Source organism: Oncorhynchus keta, chromosome 4 (genome assembly GCF_023373465.1).
Source record: "Oncorhynchus keta strain PuntledgeMale-10-30-2019 chromosome 4, Oket_V2, whole genome shotgun sequence".
Taxonomy (NCBI): Eukaryota; Metazoa; Chordata; class Actinopteri; order Salmoniformes; family Salmonidae; genus Oncorhynchus; species Oncorhynchus keta.
This window is the reverse complement of record NC_068424.1, coordinates 50,434,749-50,461,946: the sequence shown is the minus strand read 5'-3', so window position 1 is coordinate 50,461,946 and position 27,198 is coordinate 50,434,749. Positions and strand designations below refer to the sequence as shown.

General features: G+C 42.7%; 2 protein-coding genes across 2 annotated transcripts in view; both read right to left on the bottom strand.

Moving 5' to 3' along the window:
* LOC118384025 (dystrophin-related protein 2-like) overlaps positions 1-27,198 on the bottom strand; it is a 267,685-nt gene that overhangs the window by 6,111 nt on the left and 234,376 nt on the right. The window lies entirely within an intron of this gene.
* Positions 787-23,444, bottom strand: LOC118376814 (sodium/hydrogen exchanger 6-like). Its single transcript, XM_035763613.2, has 16 exons — positions 22,842-23,444; positions 22,038-22,237; positions 21,263-21,340; positions 21,074-21,150; positions 20,549-20,661; positions 20,145-20,250; positions 17,900-18,041; positions 17,345-17,450; positions 17,152-17,240; positions 16,917-17,030; positions 16,505-16,616; positions 6,037-6,190; positions 5,803-5,833; positions 5,596-5,681; positions 4,648-4,753; positions 787-4,386 (listed from the first exon to the last, which is right to left on the bottom strand). The coding sequence occupies exons 1-16, from the start codon at positions 23,122-23,124 to the stop codon at positions 4,108-4,110; spliced, it is 2,076 nt and encodes a 691-aa protein (XP_035619506.1). The 5' UTR covers positions 23,125-23,444; the 3' UTR covers positions 787-4,107.

Sequence of the window (27,198 nt, the reverse complement as noted above, 5' to 3'; positions counted from 1 at the left end):
AAAGGTGTATGTGTGTGAAAGAGAGAGCGAGCGCAAAAAATTGTGAATGACCCTTGGGAGATCCTGATGTTGTCCCAGTCGCCCTTTAAAGTTGATATTTACACCAAACAATAATGTTTTAGGGGAGTTGTGACCATATTAGGAACATCCTCTTACCAGATCTACACGGAGGAAATATGCTGGAGGGAGAATGCCTAACACTCTGGCGGTAAAGAGAGCTGCCTCCCATCTGAAAACATCTCCTGCCTGGAAAGGTGAATGGGAAATGTCCATCCCTAGTCAAATGGTTAAAGTGTTTCCTAACGATGTGACCTAGGCAGAAAAAGAATAACTAGGACTCTAGTTTTTAAATCAGGGACAACTCCTGAACCTATAGCCAGAGGAGGAGTACTGAACACCTCCCTATACCTACATCTGCCCAGGGAGGAAACCTTACCCCACCTCAGTCTGTGTGGCAGTCCAGGTGAAGGATGGACCAGTCTCTGATGAGAGGATCTGGAGAGAAGTAGGTTTGAGATTCAGGCTGTCCATCCTAGAGGGTATTGTGATACAGTACTAAAGGGGATATAGGCCAAGGATGGTCGATAAATGACTGGCATGATTCAAGAGGTTTTTTGTTCTGTTCTTATTCCAGCCAAATCTTAGGGGAAGGTCTGGACTGGAGAAGTCTGCAGAGACTTGATCTGGTTAGCTATTAGCTAACGTTACATTCTCAGAGGCCAACTAGATCGTGTCTACATCATAACGTTGATGTGAAATCAGCAAGTCAATAATGATACGATTACAGAGGGGTTCAATCCAAAGCACAGGATTCTGTTTATTGAATATTTTGCACGCAACTTGGAACAGGTGAGGAATATTTACAGAGATGTAAACAGTCAGTACCTGCAACACTGGGGGAGCACAGTGTGGCACACACGCATTACAGCAGACACACACACATTACAGCAGACACACACACGCATTACAGCAGACACACACACACACACACACACACACACACACACACACGCGCGCATTACACAGACACACACACACACACACACACACACGCATTACAGCAGACACACACACACACGCATTACAGCAGACACACACACACACACACATTACAGCAGACACACACGCATTACAGCAGACACACACACACACAGGCATTACAGCAGACACACACACACAGCGAAGTAGCAGTATAAACACAGAGGGGACAGTCTGAAAACACAGAGCACAACAAGCCCCTTTGGTCAGCTACTTCAGACTAGTGTCAACAAGTTAATTACAAGTTACCATTGACAGTTCAAATCAAAAATGGAACACATACTGTAAGAACAGTACTGGCAAATATAAGTAGACCTACAAGGGGCTTTTTTGACCTACAACATTAGATCTGTCAGTGGTAGACTGGTACACACTCTTGATTTTTGACCTTCTTGTTGTTGTGAAGACAGTCAATGGCATGGAATAGGAATGAGGCCAATCTTGTTTCTCTTGGTAACATAGGCCATAATAACCTGTACATAAATGGATCACATTTCCCTGGATTCATGTGAATTCCTTTTCATTTCATTATAAACCCAACATGTAATTCAAAGCCAGTTAAAAGCAGCTCAAAAGTAGGACAAATGTCACATGCAAGACAATCGAAGCAAACTGAAACAAACGATTCTCAAAAGACCAAGTGCAAATGCTGCAACATCCTCAATGCTTTCGCCTTATTTCCCTTCTTCATCAAGAATAAAAAAAAAAATGTATAGAGGGAAACAAACAGAAAATAGAGGGGGGAAAAAATAATTAACTGCACACTGTGGTGTCAAGAGGCATGCCTGATAAAAACGAAGAGAGAAGACACGTGCCGTCAGAGGTTCCTGCACAGCAGGAGGTAACACTGAGGGAAAGACCAAGCCATGTCTAGGAAAAATGTACACTATTCATCTCTACCTCCCTCTCCTCAGCTCCTACCCTGCCTCATTCGCTCTCCTACTCCCTCCCTCATCTGTAGTATTGTCTGGCACAGTGCCTGATTCCATCCATATCAACAGTGCGTTGCCAGGCAGGTGGCCTGTCAACAGTTCCTGCTGCACTACACTAACAGCCACCGCTGATCCCAGAACAGTCAAAAGGGTAGAGCACATGAATCCAAGCAGCTCAGAGGAGCTACTCACTCTGATCGCAGACCAGTCACAGGGCAGAGCCCATATAGACAAGAAGCTTAGAAGAGCTACTCAGAGGCCAGGCATCAGCTATAAAATCAGGCCAAACCCCATACAGCGAGGCATATAGGATACATTAGACTAGTGTAAGTCTAATACAAACCTATTGTATAATAATTTTACACAAATAAAGATTAGCACAAATTCCTTTTGTACAACCATTCCGTTTTCTTCTCAAAATATCTATTCTGAATCATTTCATCCGAAATGTTACCCCAACTTGCCTATTCAAGTTGTGAGGGATTTCTACATACTATGCGAGACATCACAACATCATACAGTATCAGGGACCATGTAGCCAATAGACCAGTAACTCAGGGCAGTTAACAGTTGAACTGCGGTCCAGTATATACAGTGCAGCCCCTCAATCTTTTGACACGGACATACCTCAGGCCATTCCCATAAGTAATCCAAATGAAGCAAATTCAATTTGAAATAGAATTGGTTAAGAAAGGATGAACAGATGAAACATTGTTGATCCACAAAATGTAAATTCCAGACAAATTTGACAAAAACAAAGCAAATTTGATCCTTGATCAAGAGCTACTGTCGCATGTTCCCTGTATACTACTTCAACGCAGTGAATAACCAGATAGATCTTAGCCAGTAGGAAGCAAGAGCTTAGCACAGATAGAAAGTCCACAGTAGATTTGATAATAGTTAACATTGCAGTCCCTAATATCAAATATTTCACCATGTTACGCATACAGTATCGTATAATTACAGTGACAATGAGTTATGTAGCTAAAGTACTTATAGTATGTTGTAAAATACATACAAAGTATTTTGAGGCTGTCTGCACTCTTTTCATAAAATGTCAATGCAGGAGAAAAATGGCACGAGCTTTCACCGTACGGGAGATTTGGATCTGGTATTCAAAACGACAGCCCTTCTTTCTGCATCTGTGGTGAGTGACATCAGCTTCTAAAGTAAGGTGTCAAACCCTCCCAAAGTCACAGTCTAAGGTCGTTGTGGGAAGTCCAAGACAGTGTGCCAGGCTACACTGTTAGCCTGGTTAAACCACTGTCCTTCCATTGTCATTCAACCAGGCTTTTAACATTGTAACAGTCCACAGCCCAACGGCTCAAACGCAGACAGCCCGTCACGCATAGAAAACGTCGCCACCATGTGGACGGAGGAGTGTATTACTTCTAAAAAGGGAAAATAAAACTACAGTGGTCACTGAGGCACTTGATTGTAACCGTATTCACATAGCAACAAAATGCAACGCAGAGCCATTAAATCAAGTCAGCATGCCTTGGATCACACAGAGAAGGCAGTAACATTCAGGATCCGACCCAAAAACAAGGCTACAAACTCAAATCAGCCTCTCAACCTTCTCACTCCCCACGCATAGAAAAAGGATGCACAATTTAGCATGCACAGTTAGCATGTCACCGTTATTACACACCTTGTGATACAGAGACAAACTAGCTGTTGTACTGTGACCTCCACACATAGACTAATGCATGCGCATAGACTCTTATCGAGTCCTCTACAACGCTACTGTGACAAGATTGCCACGTGGTCCTATTAGAAGACAAACTGAGAAAAGCTATCGGTTTCACCAAATCAAAAGAAAACATGAATAAATACTTCATATTACAGTGATGGCGATAGGAGTACAAATGAGCAAACAAGAATGAGGTAGAGACATGGATTAGCCACTTGAGAAACTCAAAGAGGAACGAGAGTGAGGGAGAGTGAGAGAGGTGATGAGCAGTATGAGAGAAAAGGAAAGAGAGAGAGAAAGACAGACAGGCACAGTCAGAGAGACAAACAGACAGACAGAGAGAGACCAGTCTCTTGCTGATCTTAGTTGATCTCATTCCTGCAGATTAAGGTGAGCAGGACGGAGAGTGAATTGGTCATCTGGCTAGCTGGCCTCTCTTTCGCCTCACATCCGCATACGGTGTCGGGGGTCCGCGAGGGGGGGCTCGGAGTCATCCATGGGCAGGACCAGGCGGGTGCCCCTCATCACCAGCTCGTGGTCACCGTACGTCAGCTCGCGGTCCAGGTCATCGGCGGAGATGACGGCGGAGGTGGTGCCTGCGGGCCCGGCGCTGATGTGGGCGCCGCTGGCGTCCGTGCTCACCGTGATGTCACCGTAGGTCAGGCTGATGTCCCCGTCCGTCAGGATGAGGTCCGAATCATCGTCCTTCAGCTGGCACTCGTTCTGGTGGCAGGAAAGTGAGAAAGGAACAAATCAGAATAGGTCACAACTAACTCTAACGGATCAAACACTCCTGTTATAACTCAACTGATTCTTTAGCTTTTATGAAACAGGCAACTCTTCATTTGAGCACATTCATCGGTACGTGATCCATTGTGATACCCATTAAGACAAAGAAGAAAACACTACAGGTCATCGCTATTACCATAACCACCCTAACAGGGTCACCGGGTTAATAGGAACACATGGTTTGTGGGGACTGACCTCGTAGGCCTGTGGGCTGGTGAGGCATCTGGCCAGTGGTCCACAGCAGGCAGGCATGGTGACGGTGAGAGGAGGGCCGCTGTGGGTCAGGATGGGCTTCAGGTAGCTGGAGAGGGGTTACAGTCAAGGCCTCAACTGTGTCACAGAGAATCAAAACAAACTGCTCAAATACGTAATTGAGATTTAGTATATGTGTACCATACTCCTCTTCCTGAATACACCAGCCTCCACTGCTGTAGGCTAGTATGTTATTGCAGAAATTAAGCACACATACTGTATACAGTGGATTTGGAAAGTATTCAGACTCCTTTACTTTTTCCACATTGTTACATTACAGCACTACTCTAAAATGGATTAAATTGTTTCCCCCCCTAATCAATCCACAAATAATATGCCATAATGGGGGTCAAAATAATACCCCATACCAGTCAAAAGTTGACACACCTAATCATTCAAGAGTTTTTAACTTGACTATTTCTACATTGTAGAATAATAGTGAATACATCACAACAAAACCCCCCCCAAAAATATATATAGTGTTAAACAAATCAAAATAGATGTTATATTTGAGATTCTTCAAAGTAGCCACCCTGTGCATTGATGACAGCTTTGCACACTCTTGGCATTCTTTCAACCAGCTTCATGAGGTAGTCACCTGGAATGCATTTCAATTAACAGGTGTGCCTTGCGATGTGACAAGGTAGGGGTGGTATACAGAAGATAGGACTATTTGGTAAAAGACAAAGTCCATATTATGGCAAGAACAGCTAAAATAACCAAAGAGAAACGACAGTTCATCATTACTTTAAGACATGAAGGTCAGTCAATCAGGGAAAATCATGGTTTTATACTCAGAGAACAACTGGATAGAGAACAAAAAATGCTTTGAAATGAATGTCACTGGAGTGCCATCTGCTGTGTGCTGATGGGAGTGACACCAAAGGATACTTGTGGTCAAAGTTGTACCAGATCCTGAAGAGCCAGGCACTCTCGTGTTTGGTGCTCCGCCGCTCTGATCCCTCTGTCATGCTCATCTGAGGAGACAAGAGTCACAGAAAAGACAGATACAGAGATCCACTCAAAACAACAGCACTACATCAGATGGATTACAGCAGTCGAGTCAAATAACTCAATATTCATAGGCTTAATACTCACTGAGTTATCTGCATCCGAATCTACACCCACACTGTTCGAAATGCAGAAACACAAATGAGTCTCCCAGATCAGTGTTCACAGACGATCATACTGAAACTGGACAGACAACTCTACATGCTGTGTATATCCTAAATTAGAATAAACATCAAAACAACAAAAGGTTCATTTTGAAGGCAAAAAAAAGACACACCAACAACCCCAAACTTTGACTTTCGACCCCCATGGTGGACCTACCGTATGTGCTGACAGGAAAGCATCTGGGTGGTTCCGCCTCCACAGACCCATACAGTGAAGAAGACGATGAGGAGGGTGGTTGTGAACATCATCTGACGGGCGTAGGTAGCCGTGTCCCGGATGGAGAGGGCAAAAGTCATCGCCCCACGCAACCCTAGGGAGGACAAGGAGGGGTTAATTAAGCAATAAGGCACGAGAGGGTGTGGTATATGGCCAATATACCACGGCTATGGGCGGTTCTTAAGCGCGACGCAACGCGCTTAAGAAGTGCCTGGACACAGTCTTTAGCCGTGGTATATTGGCATATACCACAAACCCCAGAGGTTCCTTATTGCTATTATAAACTGGTTACCAATGTAATTAGAACGGTAAGAAGGAATGTGTTGTCATACCCGTGTTATACGGTCCGATATACCACGGCTGTCAGCTGAAGGTTATGGATTTCTGAACTTTAAATGTTATTAATCATTAGAGAGACCTGAGGGGCATCATGGCTGAGGGGCTACACCAAAGGTTAATGGTTATCTGTAGGGGCAAGGTATATGGTGGGTGCAATTATGATTGGAATGTACTGAGTATGGAAAACGATCACATGGCAGACATTGATAAGGGGAGAGAGCCATGGATTTGTGATGAAGGGGGTCGAGATCAGGTCACGTTAAGGGAGAAGGAAAAGTTTATTTCCCGTATCACTTAGTTTGCCTAGCAATAAAGATAATGTTTAGCGAGGAGACAAATACCACCACTATTGTAAACATGTTTGTCGTTTCAGTTGTTCGATTTTTTGGGAAGAATAAAACTTGGTTTAAGCTTTCAGTGTCGGTCGAGTTCTTACTCTAATAATTAGAACAGTTGGCGTTGTCGGCAGGATTCACCACGATTTACAGTCAAACCAGAGAGTCGGGATCAGTGGAGCAGGAGCTGGCAACAAACTAGGTAGGCACAGTTCCTAAACCCGTTTCAAATCATTTTGACATCTTGGAGAGATGAGAATTGTAGGCCGAACAATTATAGGATACAGGCCTAGAAAGCCTGAGTTTATTCAGTAGGCCCATTGTGTAACGACCGGTAGTAAATATATGGTGTAGGGTAGGTTCCATAGGGATAGGTCCCGAGTAGGGGTGATCCTCTGTGAGATCCATGAGTGTCATGATGGTGTAGGGTAGGTTCCTTTAACCTCTTGAAACTAGGAGGCACTATTTTTATTTTTGGAAAAATAACGTTCCCAAAGTAAACCGCCTATTTCTCAGGACCAGATGCTAGAATATGCATATAATTGACAGATTAGGATAGAAAACTCTTAAGTTTCCAAACTGTCAAAATATTGTCTGTGAGTATAACAGAACTGATATTGCAGGAGAAACCCTGAGGAAAATCCAATCAGGAAGTGCCTCTTATTTTGAAACCGTTGTGTTCCTATGCACCCCTATTGGCCATTGAAAGGGATATCATCCAGATTTGACGTAGTTTCACACCTTCATGTTGAAGAATGAGCGTAAACGACTACATTGCGTAAGTGGCCAGCTGAGGGCTCTCAGAGTGATTCTTACGTAAAAGACAGAGGTAGTCATTTTTCCTCTCGCTCCTACTGAAAAGCCAATTATCCCGGTTGTTATATTATCAAATAGATATTTGAAAAACACCTTGAGGATTGATTATAAAAAACATTTGCCATGTTTCTGTCGATATTATGGATATAATTTGGAATGTTTTTCGGCGTTGTCGTGACCGCTATTTCCGGTGGATTTCTCAACATAACGTGACCAACAAACGGAGGTATTTTGGGTATAAAAATCATCTTCATGGAACAAAAGGAACATTTGCTGTCTAACTGGGAGTCTCGTCAGTGAAAAGATCCGAAGATCAAAAGGTAAACAGTTCATTTGATTGCTTTTCTGATTTTCGTGACCAAGCTTCCTGCTGCTAGCTGGACATAATGCTATGCTAGGCTATCGATAAACTTACAGCCAAACGCAAGATAAGCGTTTGTGTAAAGCATAATTTCAAAATCTGAGATGACAGGGTGATGAACAAAAGTCTAAGATGTGTTTCACTATATTTCACTTGTGATTTCATGAATATGAATATTTTCTAGTAATATTTTTTGATCGATGCGCTATGCTAATTAGTTGAGTTGATGACTATTCTCCCAGATCCCGGATGGGTAGTTCCAATAGGTTAAGGATTGGTCCCAAGTGGAGGTTTTGCTCTGTGAGATCTAGGTAAATATATGGTGTAGGGTTGGTTCTTTAACTTCTTTGGGGTAGGGGGCAGTATTGGGAATTTTGGACAAAAAGTGTGCCCAAATTAAGCTGCCTGCTACTCATCAATAAAAGTAAGAATGTGCATATAATTAGTAGATTTGGATAGAAAACACTCTGAAGTTTCTAAAACTGTTTGAATGATGTCTGAATATAACAGAACTCATATGGCAGGCAAAAACCTGAGAAAAAAATCCAACCAGAAAGTGGGAAATCTGAGGTTTGTAGTTTTTTCAACTCAGCCCCTATCGAATACAGTGGGATATTGGTCATGTTGCACTTCCTACGGCTTCCACTAGATGTCAACAGTATTTAGAAACTGGTTTGAGGGTTCCACTATAAAAGAGGAGCTCATAAGAGCTCTTTGAGTGAGTGGTCTGGCAGAGTGACACAGCATCAGTCTCGCACGCTCACGTGAAAGGTAGCTAAATTCCACTTCATTTCTGAAGACAAAGGAATTGTCCAGTTGGAATATTATTGAAGATTTATGTTAAAAACATCCTAAAGATTGATTCTAAACATCGTTTGACATGTTTCTACAAACTGTAATGGAACTTTTTTTAAATTTTCATCTGCTCCTAGTGAAAGCGCGTTATGAATGTGGATTACTGGACTGAACGCGCAAACAAAAGAAGCTATTTTGACATGAATTATGGACACTATCGAACAAAACAAGCATTTATTGTGGAACTGGGATTCCTGGGAGTGCATTCTGATGAAGGTCAAAGGTAAGTGAATATTTATAATGCTATTCTGACATCAGTTGACTCCAACATGGCGGATATCAGTTTGGCTTGATTTGGACTGAGCGCCATACTCAGATTATTGATTTTTCGGTAGTGTTTTTGAAATCTGACATAGCGGTTGCATTAAGGAGAACTGTATCTATAATTCCGTGCATAATACTTGTATTTTCATCAACATTTTATGAGAATTTCTGTAAATTGATGTGGCTCTCTGCAAAAATCACTGGATGTTTTGGAACTACTGAACACAGCGAGCCAATGGAAACAGATTTTTGGATATAAATATGAACTTTACCGAAACAAAACATACATGTTACACAATACATGAAGTCCTATGAGTGTCATCTGATGAAGATCAAAGGTTAGTGATGAATTCTCTCTATTTCTGCTTTTTGTGACTCCTCTCTTTGGCTGGAAAAATGGCTGTGTTTTTCTGTGACTAGGTTTTTCTGTGACCTAACATAATCGCATGGTATGCTTTCGTTGTAAAGCCTTTTTGAAATTGGACACTGTGGTGGGATTAACAACAAGTTTATCTTTAAAATGGTGTATAATACTTGTATGTTTGAGGAATTTTAATTATGAGATTTCTGTTGTTTGAATTTGGCGCCCTGCACTTTCACTGGCTGTTGTCATATCGATCCCATTAACGTTATTTCAGCCGTAAGACGTTAAGAACAAATTCTTATTTTCAATGACGGCCTAGGAACCGTGTGTTGACTGCCTTGTTCAGTGGCAGAACAACATATTTTTACCTCGTCAGCTCAGGGATTCAATCTTGCAACCTTTCAGCTACTAGTCCAACGCTCTAACCACTAGGCTACATGCCGCCCCGCTAAGATGTAGCATTGTGAATGCTAACAAAATGTACACTTTCTTTTCCAGAAGAGGGGGTTTCATTGTCTCTCGTTGGAATGTTCCCTTAACTGCTTTCTCCAAGACCACAGTCTAACTTCGAGTGTATTTTTGTTTTTGGCTAAAAAAAAACATACCTATTTGAAACTTCCTATTTCTCAGGTCCAGAAACTAGAATATGCATATAATTGTCGGATTAGGATAGAAAACTCTAAAGTTTCCAAAACTGTCAAAATATTGTCTGTGAGTATAACAGAACTGATATTGCAGGTGAAAACCTGAGGAAAATCCAACAAGGAAGTGCTGTTTTTCCTGAAAGCTCTCTGTTCCATTGAATGCCTTGCTTCCATTTAAAGGGATATCAACCAGATTTCTTTTAATATAATAAATAATATATGCCATTTAGCAGACGCTTTTATCCAAAGCGACTTACAGTCATGTGTGCATACATTCTACGTATGGGTGGTCCCGGGGATCGAACCCACTACCCTGGCGTTACAAGCGCCATGCTCTACCAACTGAGCTACAGAAGGACCGGCTTCCTCAAGCTGTGAACAGTCTTTAGACATAGTTTCAGGCTTTTATTTTGAAAAATGAGCGAGAAAGAACCCATCGTGTCAATGGATGGCTGGGTGCCAGCAGAGTTTTTCATGCACAACAGCCATTTTCTCTCTCTCGCCTATGGAAGAAGCTACATTCGGGTTGACATATTATCGATTATATATTGTAAAAACAACCTGAGGATTGATTATAAAAAACATTTGACATCTTTCTACCCACTTTACTATTTGGAAGTTGTCTGCGATGTCGTGACCGCTCGAGCCTGTGGATTTCTGAACATACCGCGCCAAACAAATGGAGGTATTTTGGATATAAAAATCATCTTTATGGAACAAAAGGAACATTTATTGTGTAACTGGGAGTCTCGTGAGTGCAAACATCCAAAGATCAAAAGGTAAGCAATTTAATTTATTGCTTTTCTGACTTTCGTGACCAATCTACTTGGCTGCTAGCAGTTTGTAATATTTTGTCTACCGAGAGAGATGTTCTTAAATAAACGCTTGTTATGCTTTCGCCGAAAAGCTTTATTGAAATCTGACACGCCAGGTGGATTAACAATAAGCTAAGCTGTGTTTTGCTATATTGCACTTGTGATTTCATGAAAATTAAATATTTTTAGTAATTCTATTTGAATTTGGCGCTCTGCAATTCAACTGATGTTGATGAAAATGATCCCGCTAACGGGATGGGTGCGTCAAGAAGTTAAGTATAAAAGTATCTGGAATAGGCCATAAACAGAGTTCCCAGATAAGGCCTGTTCATGTGCGTTTTTGACCTACGGTTTACCACACAAACAATTTACTGGTTATGAATATGCGTTAGTGGTGTTGAGACTGTGGGATTTATTTTGTGTGGGGTCTTTTCAATTTGGTTTTAAATTGGGTATGCAGAATGATGGAAATGTTTGACATGTTTTAAAGGGTTTCTGAAGGACAGGGAAAGAAAGGGGAGAGGAAATATTTAATGGTGTTAGATGCCCTGTACCCTGACTTTCTGGTGAGGCCTGATCAATCTCACTAGAAAGGATCAAAACAGGTGGGATTTAATTATAAAATGAATGTGAAACACCAGTCTGTCTATTCGATTTTACCATTACTTCATGAGATATAATTATTTCCTTATGGAGTTATCAAGAGTTGTAATTCTAAGTTGATGGGTTATTCAAATTGGTTTATTTTAGATTTAACACGACTTTGAATCCCAATGTGAATCATGTGTTCAAAGGGGAAACTACCAGCTGATTTCATTAAATGGATTGTGATATGTGAATTGCTGATTTAATTTCTTGACATTGTTTCGATACAACATTTCACAAGATTGGGTCTGCTGGATTTTGGGGATTCTCCCATGGGTTAGGGTGCTAACTCCCTGACCTGGTAACTCTTCCGAGAGGTCGCCAGTAAAATAAGGGAGTATGAACTAATTTTGAAAATGGTTTCAACCGTAACAATATGTTGTTATGGTCTTTGACATTGGCCGTAGAGATAATGTTAATAAGAAAATTGGGAATGTAATAGTTGTGATAGTCAATGCTTGTCTGGATTTCCTGAATCAGAAAGGAATTGAACTAAACGGTTGTTCTGATCTGTCCTCTCGGGGTTGTCATGGAAGGTGACGTCAGATTGCGTCTTAATGCATGGTAGGAATAAAATTGACCACAAACAGTGTGTGTGAACCTCAAAACCCTCCCTAACCAGCTGAAGAAAGAGCAACAAAGGCATTCAATGCGACAGTGACTTTAAACACTCCAATCTGAGTCCGAGCCATTAACTTGGGTACGGGCGGCAGGAGTGCACCATGAGTCCTGAGACCGCGCATGTGGAGTGAGATAACAAACTTCTCTTATGCTCCTGTTGTACTGGTGGGAGAAAATGGACCATACAGAATGGTGGTAGTGGCTCAGGTGTGAGAGAATTGTGTACGTGGCTTCCACAAGCTTCCCACAATAAGTTAGTGGAATTTTGTCCCATTCCTCCCGACAGAGCTGATGTAACTGCGTCAGGTTTGTAGGCCTCCTTGCTCGCACACGCTTTTTCAGTTCTGCCCACAAATTGTCTAGAGGGTTGAGGTCAGGGCTTTGTGATGGCCACTCCAATACCTTGACTTTGTTGTCCTTAAGCCATTTTGCAACAACTTTGGAAGTATGCTTGGGGTCATTGCGCATTTGGAAGACCCATTTGCGACCAAGCATTAACTCCCTGACTGAGGTCTTGAGATGTTGCTTCAATACATCCACATGATTTTCCATCCTCAGGATGTCATCTATTTTGTGAAGTGCACCAGTCCCTCCTGCAAAGCACCCCCACAACATGATGCTGCGACCCCCGTGCTTCACGGTTGGGATGGTGTTCTTCGTCTTGCTAACGTCCCCCCTTTATCCTCCAAACATAACAATAGTCATTATGGCCAAACGATTCTATTTTTGTTTCATCAGACCAGAGGACATTTCTCCAAAAAGTACGATCTTTGTCCCCATGTGCAGTTGCAACCTGTAGTCTGGCTTTTTTAAATGGCAGTTTTTGGCTTCTTCCTTGCTGAGCAGCCTTTCAGGTTATGTCGTATAGAACTCGTTTTACTGTGGATATAGATACTTTAGTACCCGTATCCTCCAGCATCTTCAAAGTCCTTTGTCATTGTTCTGGTATTGATTAACATTTTTCGCACAAAATTACATTAATCTCTAGGAGACAGAACGCGTCTCCTTCCTGAGCGGTATGACGGCTGCGTGGTCCCATGGTGTTTATACTTGCGTACTATTGTTTGTACAAATGAACGTGGTACCTTCAGGCGTCTGGAAATTGCTCCCAAAGATGAACCAGACTTGTGGAGGTGTACAAGTGTACAGGTGTACAGGTGTTTTTCTCTGAGGTCTTGACTGATTTCTTTTGATTTTCCCATGGTGTCAAGCAAAGAGGCACTGAGTTTGAAAGGTAGGCCTTGAAATACATCCACAGGTACACCTCCAATTGACTCAAATTATGTCAATTAGCCTATCAGAAGCTTCTAAAGCCATGACATTTTCTGGAATTTTCCAAGCCGTTTAAAGGCACAGTCAACTTTGTGTATGTAAACTTCTGACTGACTGGAATTGTGATACAGTGAATTATAAATTAAATAATCTGTCTGTAAACAATTGTTGGAAAAAGTACTTGTGTCATGCACAAAGTAGATGTCCTACCCGACTTGCCAAAACTATAGTTTGTTAACAAGAAATGTGTGGAGTGGTTGAAAAACAAGTTTTAATGACTCCAACCTAAGTGTATGTAAACGTCCGCCTTCAACTGTATGTGCCATTGGGAAGGAGGAAGTGCCGGGAGGAGGGAATGGTATTGAGGAAGGTCTACACACTGCGAACTATCTAGACTAAGAATGCATTGAGATACCAATCTCTCATTACCATGCCACTCGCGACAGGAAAACAGGGATAAAGGGGGGGTTGTAATGAGAAGAGTTATTACCGGCAATAAAAGGTCCCGCTTTTAAATGTACATTCTAACCGTGATGTGTGCTAGGTTGAGAAGCTTGAATTCGAGTGATAGACACAAAGTAAAGCACTAAGGACAGTGATTCTAAATTAGGGTGGATAATTTATCAAATGTTTTACCTATAATTCGGATACAGCGGGAGAGAGTTGTTCTCAAACTGTGAGGGGTGGGTGCACTGCTCAAATGTATTATGCCCAGGGAGCCTCTAGAAACCTTATCTTTAAGTGTCCTCCGACAGAGAGGTTATTAGAAAACTCACTGGATGATAGCTTGGTTCAAACATTAAGTTTTTTTTTTACCATGTGATCAGAATTAGTATGTTAAATCGCATTAACACATATAGATTGCTGGATGATACGGTACAATTAATTCCATACAGGGCTCATAATGCAAGACCCAGACTAACACCCAAGGATGAAAATGAAAGAGACGGGCACGGAGACCAGCATCACATGGGCTTGGGACGTAACGGATGGATGGTTCTTTCCCCAGTTTTAGTCGCCTCAAGGGCGAGTCATGGTTTTTGTCATAGAGAGTGGGAATTGTCATGTTATCAGACTTTGGGTTTTCATGCAGCCCGTACTGGAGTTGTAGCGATGAGACAAGATACTAAAACTAACTACTAAAACATTTGGTTATGTTTTGTGTTTCTTTTTGCTTTTCTTTTGGAATATTACCCCTTTTTCACCCCAATTTCATGGTATCCAAATGTTTTAGTAGCTACTATCTTGTCTCATCGCTACAACTCCAGTACGGGCTCGGGAGAGACTAAGGTTGAAGGTCATGCGTCCTCCGATACACAACCCAACCAAGCCGCACTGCTTCTTATGTGTCAGAAGAAACACCGTGCACCTGGTGACCTTGGTTGGCGCGCCACAGGAGTCGCTGGTGCGCGATGAGACAAGGATATCCCTACCGGCCAAGCACTCCCTAACCCGGACGACGCTAGGCCAATTGTGCGTCGCCCCACGGACCTCCCGGTCGCAGCCGGTTACGACAGAGCCTGGGAGCGAACCCAGAGTCTCTGGTGGGACAGCTGGCGCTGCAGTACAGCGCCCTTAACCACTGCGCCACCCGGGAGGCTGTATTTTTCCTTTTCAAGTCTTGTCACACTCTTAGGAACCAGAAGGAGAAAGTTGAAATGGACGAAGTCAACAGTTCCAGCGGATACGTTATCATCAGTGTTTTATGAGAAATGGAAATGAGCGTGTGCTTGGTGTGATCATAGAACACAGGCCATAAGTCTCTGAGTTTGTAAACCTCACTGTGAATGTTAAATCATGTTTCTTTTTTTTGTTTGTTCATGTTTTATTGTCATTGTTTGCCCATGTATATAGTAATTTCCAAGTTTATGTGATGTCAGTATGATGTCAAATGTTCAAAAAGGGGGGGACTGATGGGTTTGGATTTCTGAATTTTAAATGTAATTATTCATTAGTTATAATAGAGACCTGAGGGGTGCCACAGCCGAGGGGCTACACCAGAGGTTAATGGTTATCTGTAGGGGGAAGGTATATGGTGGGTGCAATTAGCTTGGAATTTATCACGTGGCAGGCATTGATCAGGGAAGAGAACCATAGATTAGAGATGAAGGGGGTCGAGGTCACGTTAAGGGAGAAGGAAAGGTTTATTGCCCGCATCACTTCGTTTCCTGCCTAGCAATAAAGATACAATGTTTAGTGAGGAGGAGGAGACTCCGCCCAAAGTGGGCTACAAACACCACCACTATTGTAAACATGTTTTTGTCAATTCAGCTGTTCGATCCTTTGGGAAGAATAAACTTGGTTTAAGCTTTCACAGTGTCCTTCAGGTTCTTACTCGAATATTTAGAACCTAACACAGCCAATCAGTATTCAGGGCTCGAACCACCCAGTTCGTATGTGTGTGCACAAGCGACAAGCAGTGTGTGTCTCTCCACAAGTCATATCACTTAAAAAAGCTTTTTGTTAGATAACGTGGCTGGTGTGGGAACTTTGTAAACAGCTTCAATAATCGTTGTCACATGACAATCAGTTAGTACAGTTACATAGCGGTCAATTCAACAACACGTTCTGGTATGACTTGTTTTTTTCTATATTTATAATAATATTATAGAATCAAACGGAACTATCCTGGCATTGCAAGCGCTTCTCTATCAACTGAGCTTCAGAAGACTAAGGATGTAATGGCAGAACAGTGACTCCTAAGAATCACTGGACACAAGAATTCACACTCATAAATCAACATAGTTCAAAAGGTGGCAGGATATCCCAGCCTCTGCACTTAAAAAAAAAAATCCCTAAAAATGTTTTAAAGTAATAATAAATACAAAAATTGGGGCAGATATTTCATCAATTGAAACACAGAAACTGGACAGAAAGCAATATATCATCGTCACCTTTTCTCTTCCAGTAAATACAATGTTATTTAATCTAGTGATGAAAAAAGGAAAATGAAAAATGTTGGCGCCAGATCTCCGCCTGGCCACATTCCAATCTTAGTCTTTTGACAAATTAGAACAGCTCTTTTGACAATAATTGGGCAAATGATCAGAATTGGGCTGCCTGTGTAAATGCAGTACCTGCAAACATCATCATGTGTTGGAAGTTGGAGCTGATCTTGTTCCTGCGTCCAAGGTTGAGCAGGAAGGACAGGGGGTAGATGTTGGCTGCTCTGCCCAGGAACACTGCCAGCTGGGAGTGATTGTTGTCAAGGAGAGGCCCATAGAGGGTAAAGAAACTAGCAATCTCCTGAGAAAAACTTTTCAGTCTAGTGCCTTCCCAGCATTACAAACCAAATTCTGTACTTAGATGCCCAGTAATGCTACTTACTCTATTATGACTACAGTGTTTAAATAACAGTTAAATAATGCCCAGTTTGTCATTGCTTATGCCATTCCCACCCAGTCTTACAGTTTAACCCCTATACACTACTCTTAGACTAGGGTTGCCTGCTGTACTCCCATCAGCTCATGTCATTATGGGTGAGGATACAAAAGCGCCCACGATGAAGGTGGGGTTGAAGATGTGGTTCTGGAAGGTGAAAAGGGCCAGACCCATGTAGGAGAAGATGAAATTCTCTGCCAGGAAGTTCAGCAGCTCAAACAACTACAGGACAACACAAAAACAACCTTTCAGGGACCGTGATGGAATGTCAATATTTAGCAGATGACATTGCTCTGCAGCGTAGCTCGCAGTAAATAAATGCAATGGTAAACGTGGTCCTCACCTGTTTGGTCCTGTCCTGTGATTCAGGGGACAGGTTGTTGAAGGTGTAATGAGCCTGAGTGATCCCGCAGAAAAGCACTGCCACCACACCTGCAGACACAAAACAACAACCAGACACACCATGATAAAGTGTGTCATGAAAAGAAAAAAACATTGGGGGGGGCTATCACCGGTTCAGTAAGAGGATTGGTTACCTGTGAAGCCACAGGCCTCTGCCATTAAGAAGGTGCTCCAGGACATGAGGAAGAAGAGGGCAGTCTCCAGTAGCTGGAAGTCCCTCAGCTTAGTGAACTTAGTGACGTGAGGATAACGGTCAAGGAGAAAAATGCGCCATGAAAACGACCACACTACACAACTCACCAAACAATGAAAGAACAGCTTAGACTCCAGAGCATTGAGGTCAATATACAGCAACTAGCAAGTTGACAATACCAAAAGCACTTTACTTTTACATATTAGCCATTTAGCAGATGCTCTTATCTGGAACGACTTACAAGAGCAATTAGTGCCAAGCTCAAGGGCACGTCGATAAGATTATTTCCCTCATCGGCTCGGAGATTCAAACCTGCGACCTTTCGGTTACTGGCCCAACAAGCTCATCCGCTAGGCTAAGAATCTACTTCATCCATTCTAATACAAGAACAAAAGTATTTGCATCTGTTTGTAACCTTGCTGTTACTGTAATATCAATATTTGATTTCTAGACCTTCAAATCACACAAAGGAAGTACATAGTTGACTAAAGGATATGAGCGCCGTCATGACCCCGGTGGCCACTCCCAGGGCGAATGATCCACTGAAGACACCCAGGAACATCCCAAAGGACTTCAACATGGCCATCACCTCAAAGGTGTGACTGTTGTCCCCCTCCGGCTGGTACGACACGATGGACCTGGTACACGCACACACACACACACACACACCCAGTCAATCCCAGATAAGATGCAAAATAATAGAGTAGCTCAAGCGGCCTATGTGGATGGATGAAGTGTTACGAGGGTGGAAAGGGAAATTAAATAGCGGTTTTTACTGCTTCATTTCTAGGCATGAGAAATGAATGCAAACCATAGACCATTAGTATGTTTTGACCTAGAGAGCTGGTTAACAAAATGTGCTTCCATCCTGAGCAGGTTGAACGTCTTGAGAAGTCCCCAATGATATCAGAACTAAGTTATGGTGCACCAGGTGTATCCCTGTAGACCAGGGGAGGCCTTTATACAAATTACTCTGATGAGGCTAATGACCCAAGAGCACTGAATAGTACTGGTACTAACATTTGCATGCCCGGTCTGTTTGAAGTGCAGATGACTCTCTTATGCAAATATATAATGGCTTGCTGGGTCAATATCTACAATGACTATCGTAGTTTCACATGGGAAACCCATTAAGAAATTATGAGATTATACTACATTATGTGCACATCAGTGGGGTCTGGTGGAAGCAGCTATAGGAGGATGGGCTCATTGTAACGGCTGGACTGGAATACATGGAACGGAATACGGTTTCCATGTCTGATACCGTGCCATTTATTCCATTCCAGTCATTACAATGAGCCCGTCCTCCTACAGCTCCCCCTACCAGCCTCCACTGGTGCACATACTCGTGTATAGACATCTGCTAGTAAGTACGGTCCTGTATATGAAGTGATACCATTCTCTTAGCAGCAATGTTCTACACGGGAGAGGGTTCTATGGGACTACTAGCTACCCAGTCTTAAGGTATCTCTCAGTACTGACTGTAGCAGAAATACTTCCAACAGCTTTCCATTCAAGCCAGACCAGAGGGAGTATTAGGCATGGGTTTTTCAACTCATAGATACGGGGAACCACTCGTGAAAGATTAGCTGAAGCTTGGAATTAGTGATTCTAGATAACATGGTTCAATCCAAATTCCAATGAATCCAACCTCGTTATACAATTCTGGCTCATGCGGCAGCAAAATAAATCAGTGTTAAACTTAATCAAATAAGGGGGTTATCACTATTCCCTTAAAAATGTAACAATTCTCTTACATAACATCATTACCAGGGCATACGGTACATGGCTGAGAGAAAAGCAGTGAGTGAGAGAGTGGTTTGACCGAGAAGAGAGAGAGAGAGGAAGGGAAAAGGGGTTCGAGCCGAGCAGCAGGACCATGCAAATTGGGGGCGTAATAAACGCCTGTCTCCCAAACAGCAAATCACCAGGATTCTACACCACGAGAACTGGCTTACATTTTGAATTGAGGACTCAAGAGTTCACCTAATGCATACCTCAAGATCCACAAAGCAGATGCCATGAAATATAGGCACGGCACTCTGGCTTTTAAGTTACGCAAACATCTGACACACTTTTGATGTTGGCGTGAACTATCCGTTTAAGGGTTGTACTTGTATAGCTGCTATCTAGGGTGTAACGGCTGGTCATTTGCCGTGCATGTTCTCACGATGCAAAAAGAAGCCACCGCAAAAGCACTCTGAGCTAGCACACCCGTTCAGGGGAGTGTCTCGCGTCGCCGCCACGCCCTCTACCCACTGATTGGCTGATTGATTGGCTCCAGGGGAGTGCTGCACCCCCACGCTGAGCCGACCATAAACCATTAGAATTCTGAAAATAATCAGAGTTCCAAGCAGAGGGAAGGTACTTGGGTTAGGGTTACCAAAGGGTCAATCTCACACATTCCACAGCATTAGTAATAGTTATTGGTTTAGTACAACCAGGTCACACACTGGATAATCAATACCAAAGAACATTTGGTTGAGGGTGTGCATGTCCGTGTCCATGTGTGTGTGTGTTTGTGTGCGAGTGTGCGAGACTAGGACAAACCTCCCCTTTATCCAGCCCAAAATATCTAAAACAGTTCCACAGCACAGCTGTTTGAAGATGAGGTTTGTCAGCCAAAGCTTCACAACAATGGATCACAAAGACAAATACAAAACTTCACGATGTGGGTGTGTCAAGGACAGACAGACAGACAGACGGTAGACAGGTGTGTCAGGTTAAGACGGAGGACTCACGAGGACAGCACCACGGCCACGGCGTCATTGAGAACGCTCTCTCCAAACAGCAGAGCATACAGATCCACGTCCACCTGCAGCTCGTTGAAGATGGCCAGCACCGTCACTGCAGGACAGGAGACACAGTAAAGTAAAGGCTTCCACATGCTTCAGTTCGGCTGCATACTCCCTTAACAGACCTTCGGTTGAAAAACTAGGGGGGAAAAAGCAGCAATAGTACTGTTTGTTCATTTAGAGACACCGTAGCCTCAAATAGTTTTTGCAGCTTGTGAAATCAGGAAAACCCCCTTCAGATAACAACATATGACTAGGCATATTACTGCTGAAGCACGCGGTTCAACCATTACCGCGTGGTCCATTATTGAGTGTCTAAAAGAGGTGACTGAGATGAACAGAGACTGTACCTGGGTCAGTTGCAGAGACAATGGCTCCAAACAACAGACAGTCTGTGAAGAAAAAGTCCCCGTCAAGCTGTCCGACCTGCTTCATCAGCGTGACACAGCCGTACATCAGCAACCTGCACAGAGGTAGAGATCATATTACCTCAGTTCAGCATTTCTCTGACAGGTCACACAAAGGACTAAAGGTGTATGAACACACAAAGATGTAACACATACACAAAACAGTATAGCTGGGTGTAAACCTGCAGGTTGGCATTTGTTGTCATGAATCTTGCCCTGGAGGCAGCTCTGCAGAGTGGTCACTAGAGCTGGCACAGCCACAAAGTCATAATATCAGATTTTAAACCTAACTAACCTTAACCATAAACCTTGCTAACCCTAATGCCTAACCTTAATTTAAGATCAAAAATGCACATTTTTATTTTTATTAATTTTGACTTTGCAGCTGGCCCATCTAGCGGAAATCGTTCAGTTCAGCCTCCATGGCAAGATTCATGACAATAAAAGTCCAGCTGCTATGAAACTCACCCAATGATGAAACATGATATGACTGTTCCCAGAAAGGCGTAGGCCAGGATGGACCCCATGTTCCTGAAGAAGTGTCTCTGAGAGATAGAGTTATGTGAAGGACTAGGCCTAAATATTACCGACAAACAAATCAGCACTGTGATATTTAACTATTGATTCAACTTTTAAACAACTAACCACATGCCTTACCCTCTTCAGACTGTAGCCGGCATGGAAGATGATAGGGGGCAGGAGGATGTTGAAGAACACCTCAGGGTCAAAGGTCACCTGAGAAAAGAAGAAAAACTCAGAAGGGTTGTATTACATCACTGTACAGTGTCCCACTGACTATAATAAAATGTTATTTTTGTTGTTGTTGTTGTTAAAAGCCAATTAGAAATACATGTGACAATAACTAACTAGGGTCCAAAGTCCATTTTCCATCATTGTTGTTACCTTAAGAAAACTCATGAGACCATAGGCCTACTGGTAAAATCCACATAAGGGGGTACTCCGAGCAGCACTAAAAAAATCTATTGGTGGTACAGTAACCAGAAAAGGTTGGGAACCACTGGCACACAGCCACAGGAAGTAGGGATGCTAAGGGTCCTGCAGCACCCTCTGAAAAATCATAAGATTGATATTATTTGTTTACATTTTCACAAAAGTAGTTGCATTGAATAACAGTGCTCTGTAGGCTACCTCATGTTATGCTCCGAGTTAGACACAGTGTGCATGTGTCTGTGTATTAGACAGTGAGTACGTGTGGAAAATGCCTAGGGAACGATAGAAAGGAAATGTGTAAAGAAAGGCAACCAATTTGTCTGAGTTGTACAAAGCCTCCCAAACAGCAGTTTAGATTTGAAAAAAAACAAACACGTTTAGACAATAACCACGACTTATGTGGAAGCAACGACTTTTCTGGTCAGTCAAGCCATCACTTCCTGTTTCAAAATGAGTAATGACCACGTGTTTGGGACTCTACCTTGCGAAGCATCTCGTTGTCCTGTACATCACTGATCTCAGAGGCGCTGATCTCACCCTTCAGGCTGTACTCGTAGAACTTGCCGCTGACGTTGACGAGCAGTGTGGGTGGGCTGGCGTTGACATGGCAACTGAGGGTGACGTTACTAATGTCACGGGGTACGTGGATACCATAGCGCAGGACCACCCCAACCAGCACGCCTGGAGGGAGAGCGAGGGAACAGAGTGAATGAACTTGGGTTAACAAATACCGAATTGCATCTATCAGTTGCCCTCTCTGCCCTTCATGCCGGAACAGCGCCATGCGCAATGTAAATAAATAACCTGGGACTTCAGGGAGTGCATGAAGTGTTCAGAGCAACTAAAGAAAAATACTGCTAAGTAAGTTGGACCTTGCTGGGTGTGTGACATTGAATGGTATGGGTTTAGTACCTGCACACAGTAGCATAACTGATAAGGTATAAATATTATTCCAAACACCAACAACAGAGATCTAATATAGAGATATGGCCATTGTTGGCCTAATTTTTGCCAGAACCTTGTGTTGTCTCGACAGCATCCCTATTTGAATGACAACAACGTTACCAGATTTACAGTAAATGTCAATAAACATACTGTGCGTGACCAGTAGCTACATAAACAGTATGACGTTTATGTAGCATGACTTTTGATATTGTGTTGGACTAGTCAGAGACTAGTCCAGCATTATTGCAAAGTCTCTTGGTTGCATCGAAGCTAAGTATGACGATAAGTAATGACGACATCATGCAGTCTCCTGACATGGAGGCCTCTCACCCATACTCACCATAGATCATAGCCAGTCCCGTTTCATGCAAAAACCTGAAACGACGGTGCTTGAATAACCATATGGTTAAAATCGTGAGGGTTAGGAGCATGATGAAAATCAGCAGGTCGGCACTGTCTTGTCTGTGGTTATCCTCAACCTTCCTCTCTGTTACCATGTTCTCCATGGCACTATCCTCTGCCCTGCAAACACAGATGCAGAACGACAAACAGGCTAGAACAGTCAGAGCTAACGTCTTCGACATCTTCCGAGTAGCGTTGCCTCGGAATTTATTGTAACCCATTTTGACGATTCAATCTTCAAGAAAGTACGTCGTCGTTTTTCGAGGTTTCTAGAAAGATATTTCATGCAAGCTAGCTAAACGGAGACAGCAACAGTAGACGGATGATTCCGGAAGGAAAAGTGTTTTTTTTTTTTTCAAAGTAAAAGTCCTTTTGGATATTGGTATGATACAAATGTGTTACCGTATTAACGACTAATGTGCCAAACTATATATAGATTTAGGAACGAACTCAATATGCTTTAAAACAACTAAAACCAAATCTAACGTAAACACGGCAAAAGACAGCTCAGAACTCGGACATTTCCGACTTCGAAACTCCTTGTCGAAAGGTGTGCGGCGTTAAGGTCCTGACGGAAACGCGGCAATTTTGACTTGCTTACTCGTTATAGAAATAAACTCATTTGAAAAAAGTCCCTTTTTCAGGACCCTGTCTTTCAAATATAATTCGTAAAAATCCAAATAACTGCACATATCTTCATTGTAAAGGGTTTAAACACTGTTTCCCATGCTTGTTTAATGAACCATAAACAATTCATGAACATGCACCTGTGGAACGGTTGTTAAGACACTAACAGCTTACAGACAGTGGGCAATTACGGTCACAGTTATGAAAAGTTAGGACACTAAAGAGGCGTTTCTACTGACTCTGAAAAACACCAAAAGAAAGATGCCCAGGGTCCCTGCTCATCTGCGTGAACATGCCTTAGGCATGCTGCAAGGAGGCATGAGGACTGCAGATGTGACCAGGGCAATAAATTGCAATGTCCGTACTATGAGACGCCTATGACAGCGCTAGAGGGAGACAGGACGGACAACTGATCGTCCTCACAGTGGCAGACCACGTGTAACAACACCTGCACAGGATCGGTACATCCGAACATCACACCTGCAGAATGGCAACAACTGCCAGAGTTACACCAGGAACGCACAATCCCTCCATCAGTGCTCAGACAGTCCACAATAGGCTGAGAGGCTGGACTGAGGGCTTGTAGGCCTGTTGTAGGCAGGTCCTCACCAGACATCACCGGCAAAAACGTAATCTATGGGTACAAACCCACCGTCGCTGGACCAGACAGGACAGGCAAAAAAGTGCTCTTAACTGACGTGTCACGGTTTTGTCTCACCAGAGGTTATGGTCGGATTCGCATTTATTGTTGAAGGAATGAGCATTACACCGAGGTCTGTACTCTGGAGCGGGATCGATTTGGAGGTGGAGGGTCCGTTATGGTCTGGGGCGGTGTGTCATAGCATCATCGGACTGAGCTATTTGACATTGCAGGCAATCTCAACGTTGTGCCTTACAGGGAAGACATTCTCCTCCCTCATGTGGTACCCTTCCTACAGGCTCATCCTGACATGACCCTCCAGCATGACAATACCACCAGCCATACTGCTCGTTCTGTGTGTGATTTCCTGCAAGACAGGAATGTCAGTGTTCTGCCATGGCCAGCGAAGAGCCTGGATCTCAATCCCATTGAGCACGTCTGGGACCTGTTGGGTAGGAAGGTTAGGGCTAGGGCCATTCCCCCCAGAAATGTCCAGAAACTTGCAGGTGCCTTGGTGGAAGAGTGGGGTATCATCTCACAAAAATAATAGGCAAATCTGGTGCAGGCCATGAGGAGAGGATGCACTGCAGTACTTAATGCAGCTGGTGGCCACACCAGATACTGACTGTTACTTTTGATCCCCCTTTTGTTCAGGGACACATTATTCAATTTCTGTTAGTCACATGTCTGTGTAACTTGTTCAGTTTATGTCTCGGTTGTTGAATCTTATGTTCATACAAATATTTACACATGTTAAGTGCTGAAAATAAATGCAGTTGACAGTGAAAGGACATATGTTTTTTTGCTGAGTTTGATACCCGACTTTCCCACTTGTGCCAGAATCAACCAATCGGAAGATCTACCAACAGGAAGATCTACGCAAATAATTTACGTTAATTTTAATTCGTATGCCCCGAGTTCCCGACATTACGTGAACGCGGCATTCAGCTCAGCCTTTCCCACTTGGAAAGTATCAGAATCAACCAATAGGAAGCTCTACGAAAAATTTAACTCGAAGGTTCCAGGTTTTTAAGTTGTCTTGAACGCACCATGAAGTTCGTTCCAGCACAATAAACTGCACCTATCTTTTCCTTCTTTTGCAAAAAATAAATACATTACATTTTACAGTCTACCCATGTGTCCACATGTTAGGTGCTGGTTATTGCTTTTATCATATGATTTCGTGAGGATTCTATCACCTATATATTTCTGATTCACTAAAGTACGTAAGAAAGGGGCTCGGGGTCGGTTTGGGATGCTCGGCCGTCCTGCTCCCATTCCGGCCAGTAGGTGGCGGAATGTGCCGTTTGAATTTTAGGTAAGACCTAATTAAATAAGACTTTTCCGGTTTGCTGTGTGCATCAGTCTATGTGTGAATCGATAAGGCTCTTTATTTTCATTTCAAAGTAGTCACTATGCAGAACAAAAATACAAACAATGTCGCTCCAAAATAAAATGTACGTTTTGTTAACATGGAATATTAGAAGTTTGTCTTCGGTGAAGCTAAATGAAATCAGTTAAAGTTACTAGAAATTGTCAGACAGCTCCAGTAACTAGCCAGTTAACTACACTGAAAAATATATTAATGATATTATATATTTAATTATATATTAATTTCAAAGATTTTACTTAGTTACAGTTCATATTTTGACATCAGTCAAATGAAATGAATTCATTAGGCCCTAATCTATGAATTTCACAACTGGGCAGGGGCACAGCCATTGGTGGGGAGCCAGGCCCAGCCAAACAGTATGAGTTTTTCCCCACAAAGGGGCTTTATAACAGACACATCTGTGGCTTTGTGTTGTTGGAAAAAACGGCACATATTAGTGGCTTTTTCTGGTCCCCAGCATAAGGTGCATCTGTGTTCTCGAGACGCCACACCTGTTAGGTGGTTTGAATATTTAGGCAAAGGAGAAAAACTCACTAACTGGGATGTAAACAAATGTGTGCACAAAATTTGAGAGCAATAAGCTTTGTGCATATGAAACATTTCTGGGAGATTTTATTTCAGCCCATGAAACTGACAATGTACATGTTGCGTTTATATTTTTGTTAATTATAGATAGCTACCATTAAATATTAATATTAATCTGTTATTATGCACTAATTTGCAGTGGGGAAGGTCAGTTACAAAAAAAACACACGAAGAAGCACAACATGAGCTGGAGAGTCAATTTGTCCTGTGGCTGCCCACAATAAGGATGGAGTACAGCAGTGATTCCCAACTTTGGTCTTCATGTTCCCCCAACAGTACACATTTTTATTGTAGTTTTGGACAAACACACCTGATTCAATTTATCACCTAATCATCAGGCCCTCAATGAGTTGAACGAGACATGTTTGACCTGGGCTACAACGAAAATGTGTGCAATTGGGAGTACTCGAGGACAGGAATGACTTTTCATAAGAGGTTAGGAGAGCATTTAAGCGAACTCTTTTCCAAACCTTAACCTAATTCTCCTAACCTGTGTCATGGCCAGAAGGGATCTAGCCCTTAATCATGAAGGCGTCTTCTGCGGGTGGGGAGTTTTGTTAATAAGATCCCTGATCCTCAGTCTGAACATTAACATGCATCGCTTGCGTTACGGACCATAGCTTTCATATCAGCGAGAAATCATGAAAAAAACAAAAGGTTAAATTAATACACACCTTGATAGAGTTAGTGTTCCCACAGGGCCATATCTCCATGTTACAGCTCCTGTTTATGGAAAACAGACTGTAGACAAGAGGCAACCACCTGTGATAATTAGTGTAAGCGTAACTCGGGAAGTGTAGTTTTGTCAGATGAAGGCACCCATACCTGTATAATCTATACAAAACTGCTACAATAAGTGTACACTATATGTACCAAAGTATGTGGACACCCCTTCAAATTAGTGGATTTTACTATTTTAGCCACACCTGTTGCTGACAGGTGTATAAAATTGAGCACACAGTCAGGCAATCTCCATAGACTAACATTGGCAGTAGAATGGCCTTACTGAAGTGCTCAGTGACGTTCAATGTGGCACTGTCCACAGGAGGC